Genomic DNA, 6,173 nt, shown 5'->3' on the forward strand with positions numbered 1-6,173 from the left:
TGAGTTAGTTGATTTGAAGATTATATATTACAAGTAAAAGTATTTAACTTGGTATTGTGTTTGTCTTATCATGCTATTGTGTTTATGATTACTACAATTGACTCATAGCACAAAGTAGTAGAGTAGACCATTACAAGTATGATTTAGAAGATATCGAACAACCTTGAGGTATAAAAATATCACTTGGTATTGTGTTTGTGTTCACATGTTGTATTTATAGTTCATAATATTTTGGGTGATGGTTAAATGCGTGACAGGGTGTGGTGTCATCTGATATGTTGGTGGAGGATGTGGATGAAGTTTATGAAGAAGCGATTGAAGGTGAGATGTTGGGGACACCATCCCAGGGTGTCATAGATTAGGAGATGAAAGCTCCAAGGGTTGGCATGGTTTTTGGTACGTGGGAAGAAGTTGAAGCTTGCTTTGAGAACTATGGGAAGCACAATGGATTTGTTAGATGTGATCAACAAGAGAACCGGATATCCCACTCTAAGGCACGAAAAATACGCTTTCCTATTAGTTTAATTTCGCCCCTCTAGGATCACCGGGTTACCACGAAACAACTAATGAGATACAATGGAGAGAACAATCCACTTAGATGATCATCTAAGTGAATCAACAAGAACATGTGTTTTTGTGTTTGTGAAGAACACTCAAGCGAAGTTTGCAAGGTTTCTCTTAAGCAAAGCAAGAAGATTAGAGAGTATAGAAAATTCTGATTTTCTTCTAACCCTTTACTCATAGGAATCCAAAGGTTATATAAGAAGAATAAACCTTTCATTCACTAGAGTGGTTAATCACATAACCCCCATCTTAATCACTCATCAAAGGCCTTTAATCCACTGATTTAAGGACCTTAAAAGTCATTAAAATGAAAACATAACATCACAACTGATAGTAAACCGTCAAGGCATCTTTCGCGTTCCAAGGCAGAAGACACGTCGCGACTCGCAAAGAAGCTCACGAGTCGCTGGTCGCGACCCGCGACGCCTGTCACGACTCGCGACGGCCCCCTGGTCGCGATTCGCGACGGTTGTCGCGACCCGCGACCAGTCTTCTGTCTCCCTTGGTTAATCAACGTGATTTTGCCACTTGATGTACTCTAATCTTTTGCTTACTAGACTTCCTCCTCTTCTAGTATATAACCATATGAGTCTCAAAACCCATTACCCTATAAATGTTCCAACAATCCTCGTCCCATTTATAGGGTAATGTTGAAAAGTTTTCCAACTTGCTATAAATCGCAAACACACATGTTCATGCATCATGGAAATATCTAACGATTGAATTTCCATTTAGTCAAAGTAAACTTTACAATAATTTAGATCATAATGATAGACAACGCTTTGAATCATATAACCATTACAAATTATTGAAGTTATTAATACACACAAACATAAACTAGGTTCTTTAAACCTCCGACACCTATGAAGCCTTGGTGTCCATATCCATTCATAAGCATTCCAAGTCAAGCCTAAGACTTGATGAAGAGGCCAAACTTCTAGCTTATATAGGTAAATCTTTCCGAACATGCTCCTACAATTGAGCACCTTATCAAAGATTTATTAAGAATAATTCAACCTCTTTATCATTGTAGCAACAAGCACTAACCTCGGGATGTTTTCAACAAGTGCTCCCAACCCCATAGAGAAGTACTATCCTCCTTGAATTTGAGATCTAATGTTATATTAGACGTCAAATAGAGTTTTCCTTCACCATAGGTTGATCAATAGGCTTAAGATCATCCCTTTGTTCATTTTGCTCACTAGTTCCCTTGACAACGGTTTTGTAAACGCATCCGCCAAGTTCAAACTAGACCGAACAAAATTAAATAGTTATACAACTATTCCTTATCATTTCCCGCACATAGCTATGTCTAACTCCAATGTGCCTTGACTTGCCATTGTAAACTTCACTATATGCTTTAGTTATGGTTGATGCACTATCACAATGGATAGCAAGAGGTTACATAGGTTTAACCCATAAGTCAACCTCACTCAACACATTCCTTAGCCATTCCGCTTTTTGGCAACAAGAAGCCAAAGCAATGAATTCTGATGCCATAGTGGAAGCCGTTATACATGCTTGCTTCTTGGATGCCCATGAAATGGCACCTCCTCCAAGAAGAAATACCCAACCACTAGTGGATGAATAATCTTCTTTATTCGAAATCCAACTAGCATCCGAGTAACCTTCTACGATAGAAGGTTCTCTTTTGTAAGTTATGACATAATCCAAGGTCTTATTCAAGTACCTTAACACTCTTCTCAAAGCTTGCCAATGCAACATACTAGGATTACTAGTATACCTACTGAGTTTGCCAATAGCAAAAGCTATATCCGGCCGAGTGCTAGTCATAGCATACATCAAGCTTCCAATTAAGCTTGCAGTCAAATATATCCCTTATTCTTCTCTCTCCTCTCTCACGTCCCTCATTAGTCCTTTTCCTCCTTCTCTCACATCCCTCCTCCCTCTCCTCCTTCTCTTTAATCCTCTCAAAAACTCCCTAGAAATGTTGCGACAAAAACGCTGAAATGATTTGCACGAATCATGCCGACGGAGTCCGATTGCCTATTGTGATACCTTTTCGGAAGCGGAACGAGCCAACGAGTCAAACCCACCGCTATGCCGTGACGTTTAGGCTTTTTAAGCCATCCGAGTTCGTTTAAGCCTCCAAATAGGCATTTTAAGTTTTTCCGAATTTTTTTTTCCCTTAAATTATGTATTAGGGTTTTGTTTTATGTATTTAAACATTATTAGGTTAATGTTTGGAGGTATTTCTTGTATTTTCAGATCTATAATGTTCTTGTATACTTCTCTTTGTTTATATATTTTGATTAATGTTCTTGTATACTTCTCTTTGTTTATATTGATTAATGTTCTTGTATACTTCTCTTTGTTTATTTTGATTAATGTTCTTCTATACTTCTCCTTGTATATAATTTCTTGTATTTTCATCTTTGTTTTGATTAATGTTCTTGTATACTTCTTGTATACTTCTCTTTGTATATTAGTTTTTGTTCCTTTTTTTCATTTTCGTTTCATTCTTTTTTTTTGTTTTGGGTTTAGTATTTTCGTTTCGTTTCTCTTGTCTTCTGTTTAATTTCAGAAAATGTGAGATTATGAGTAAAAAAATGTCAAAAATTTTTTTTTTTTTTTTTTTGGTAGGAAGGGCTGCGCTAGTTAGGAAAAAGCGCAACCCTTCTAGCTCAGAAGGGCTGCTCTTTTTCCTAACTAGCGCAGCCCTTCTGGGCTAGAGGGGCTGCGCTTTTTCCTAACTAGCGCAGCCCTTCTAGCTTAAGGGTTGTGCTTTTCTAGCGCAGCCCTACTTAAAAAGTGAAGGGATGCTACTGAAAGGACTGCTGTCAAAAAGCGCAGCCCTACAGGCCTTTTTCAGCGCAGCCCTTCTTCATTTTTCCACTAATGTATCTTTGCCTAAAACCTTGGACCACTAACCGGGCCTTGTGTTTTAGTATGGTTCCATCGATTTTCTTTTTCCTTACAAAAATCCATTCACAACCTAGGGGTTTGCAACAGGGAGGTAAATTAGCTAAAATCCAAGTGTGATTACCCATTATAAAATCCATTTCATCATTCACTGCCTCTTTCCAGAAAGAAGAATCATGAGACTTCATAGCCTCATCAAAGGTCCTAGGATCCTCCTCCATACTGTAACAATATGAAATTTGAGTCGAAATTGACTCCCTTGACCCTTCAACTAGATATAGTTGAAAATCCGGTCCAAATTTTCTAATTCTTTTACTTTTCCTAATTTTCGGTGTTGTAGTATCATGATCATTAGAAATGTCATCTACAACATTGGAACTAGTACTAGGTATCATGTCCTTTGGTCTTGGAATCGATGAGAATCTAGTCTCATCAAATATTGCATCCATTGACTCTATCACGGAGTGAATAGAGACAAAATCATTGGGCTCAATGACATAAAACCTATAGGCTTTGGTATGTACCGCATAGCCTATAAAAATGCAATCAATTCCTTTTTCACCTAAAGTTTTCCTTTTAGGTTCCATCAATTTGACAATTGCCCTACAACCCCATACCTTAAGGTAATTGAGATTAGGCTTTTTATTACACCAAAGTTCATAAAGGGTAGTCTTATTCCTTTTATTAGGAACTCGATTTAAAATATAACATGCAGTTAAAATTGCATCACCCCAAAAACCGTCATTAGGACCCGAATTAGAAAGCATGGTATTAACCATTTCTTTTAGGACCCTATTTTTCCTTTCCGCTATACCATTACTTTGAGGTGAGAATGGGGCGGTTGTTTCATGAATTACTCCAATGGAACTAAAATAACTTGGATTATAGTATTCACCACCCCTATCTGTCCGAAGTCTTTTAACCTTTTTATTAAGTTGAAGTTCCACTTCGGTTTTAAAGATCTTAAACTTTTCTAGTGCTTCATCTTTAGTAAATAATAAATATAGTAACAAAACCTTGAAAAATCATCAATAAAAGTTACAATATATTTTTTATTTCCTAAAGAAGGTGAACTATGAAAGTCACACAAGTCACTATGCACCAATTCAAGCAATACCGATTGTCTAGCCACACTAGGATAAGGATTTCTTGTAATTTTATTTAGCACGCAAGTGTGACACTTCTCTAACTATAAATCGAAAGGAGGTATCAACCCCATCTTAGACATGTCATATAATCTACGATAATTCACATGACATAAACGATTGTGCCATAGAGAAGAAACATCAAGCATCTAAATAGAACTAGTATCAATTTTATTATCAATAATAAATTTAAACATTCCATTACAAAAGAAACCTTGTCCAACAAAAATATCACCCTTGGAAATTACAAACTTATCCGACTCAAAAACAACTTTAAAACCATACTTATTCAAAAGACCTCCGGACACAAGATTCTTCCTAACTTCCGGTACATAAACAACATCCTGGAGAGTTAAAGTCTTTCCCGAGGTTAACAATAATTCTACCTCGCCTATACCTTTAGCCTTTACTGTAGAATCATTCCCCATATACAAGATTGGACCATCATCCAAATCTTTCAAAGACTTGAAAAAATCCTTGTTATTACACACATGTCTAGAGGCTCCCGAATCTATCCACCAAGAATCATCAACCTGCACACACATAATTTCAGAAATCATAGCAACAAAATGCATTTCTTCAATTACATTAACATGTGCATTTTTACCTTGGTTTTGAACAACACTAGGTTGTGCATTCTTTGTCTTCTTCTTGTTGTTAGAAGGACAATCCCTCTTAAGATGAGGACCATTGCATATCCAACAAGTGAGGGTCTTCCTCTTCTTGTTTGCAACATTGGTTTTGTTATAGTTGTTGTTGTTGTTGAATTTCTTGGTCTTACTAGACCCACCAACCTCTACCAAGTTTACGGTAGACTTAGGAATACTAGGAGTAGTATCCTTAACCCCATCTTGAGCCCGGATCCCCTCTTCAATACGAAGATGAGTTCCTAATTGCTCCAAGGACATGTCTTCTTTTTTATGTTTCAAAAGACGTTTTGTATTTTTCCAAGAATTTGGTAATTTGTCAATGATTGAGGCAACCGCAATTGCCTCATCCATCACCATACCATGTGACCTTATTTGGTTCAAAATATGATGAACCTCATGGAATTGTCCCATAATAGGCCGATCATTAGTCATTTTAAATGAATTAAAATTACTAACAAGTAATTTCTTACTTGAAGCATCTTCTAAGATGTACTTGACCTTAAGAGCATCCCAAAGTTCATTTGCACTCTCCACGTTTTGGTAGAGATCGAACAAAGGGTCGGTAAGAGAGTTGAGAATGTGACCCCGGCAAATGTAGTCATCATTCTCCCACTTTGTCCTCTTCCTTGAAGTCTCCACGGACTCCTCCTCTCCATCTTTCGGGAATGGTGGCATGGGTGTTGAGAGCACATACACCACATTAAAGGTGGTCAACAAGAAGTGCATCTTCTTTTGCCACCTATGATAACCCACCCCCTCAAACTTATCCAACTTTTGGAAGTTCATAGTCATGTCCTTGAGTGATTGAGCCATATCCGAAAAAAAAAGAAAGAAGAAATTTAAACTAATAGATTGGATGTGATCAACAAGAGAACCGGATATCCCACTCCAAGGCACGGAAACTACGCTTTCCTATTAGATACAATGGAGA

At 37.3% G+C, this 6,173-nt stretch overlaps 1 protein-coding gene across 1 annotated transcript; it reads right to left on the bottom strand.

Annotated features, from left to right (window-relative positions):
• Window positions 1-4,749: 4,749 nt before the first annotated feature.
• Window positions 4,750-5,653, bottom strand: LOC130590056 (uncharacterized). Its single transcript, XM_057391946.1, has 2 exons — window positions 5,200-5,653; window positions 4,750-5,125 (listed from the first exon to the last, which is right to left on the bottom strand). The coding sequence occupies exons 1-2, from the start codon at window positions 5,651-5,653 to the stop codon at window positions 5,121-5,123; spliced, it is 459 nt and encodes a 152-aa protein (XP_057247929.1). The 3' UTR covers window positions 4,750-5,120.
• Window positions 5,654-6,173: the final 520 nt, after the last annotated feature.

The sequence above is a fragment of the Beta vulgaris genome, chromosome 9 (assembly GCF_026745355.1).
Source record: "Beta vulgaris subsp. vulgaris cultivar EL10 chromosome 9, EL10.2, whole genome shotgun sequence".
In the NCBI taxonomy this organism is placed as follows: Eukaryota; Viridiplantae; Streptophyta; class Magnoliopsida; order Caryophyllales; family Amaranthaceae; genus Beta; species Beta vulgaris.

Coding starts and splice junctions, on each gene's coding strand:
- LOC130590056 (XM_057391946.1), bottom strand. CDS start 5,653: ATGGGACAATTCCATGAGGTTCATCATATTTTGAACCAAATAAGGTCA.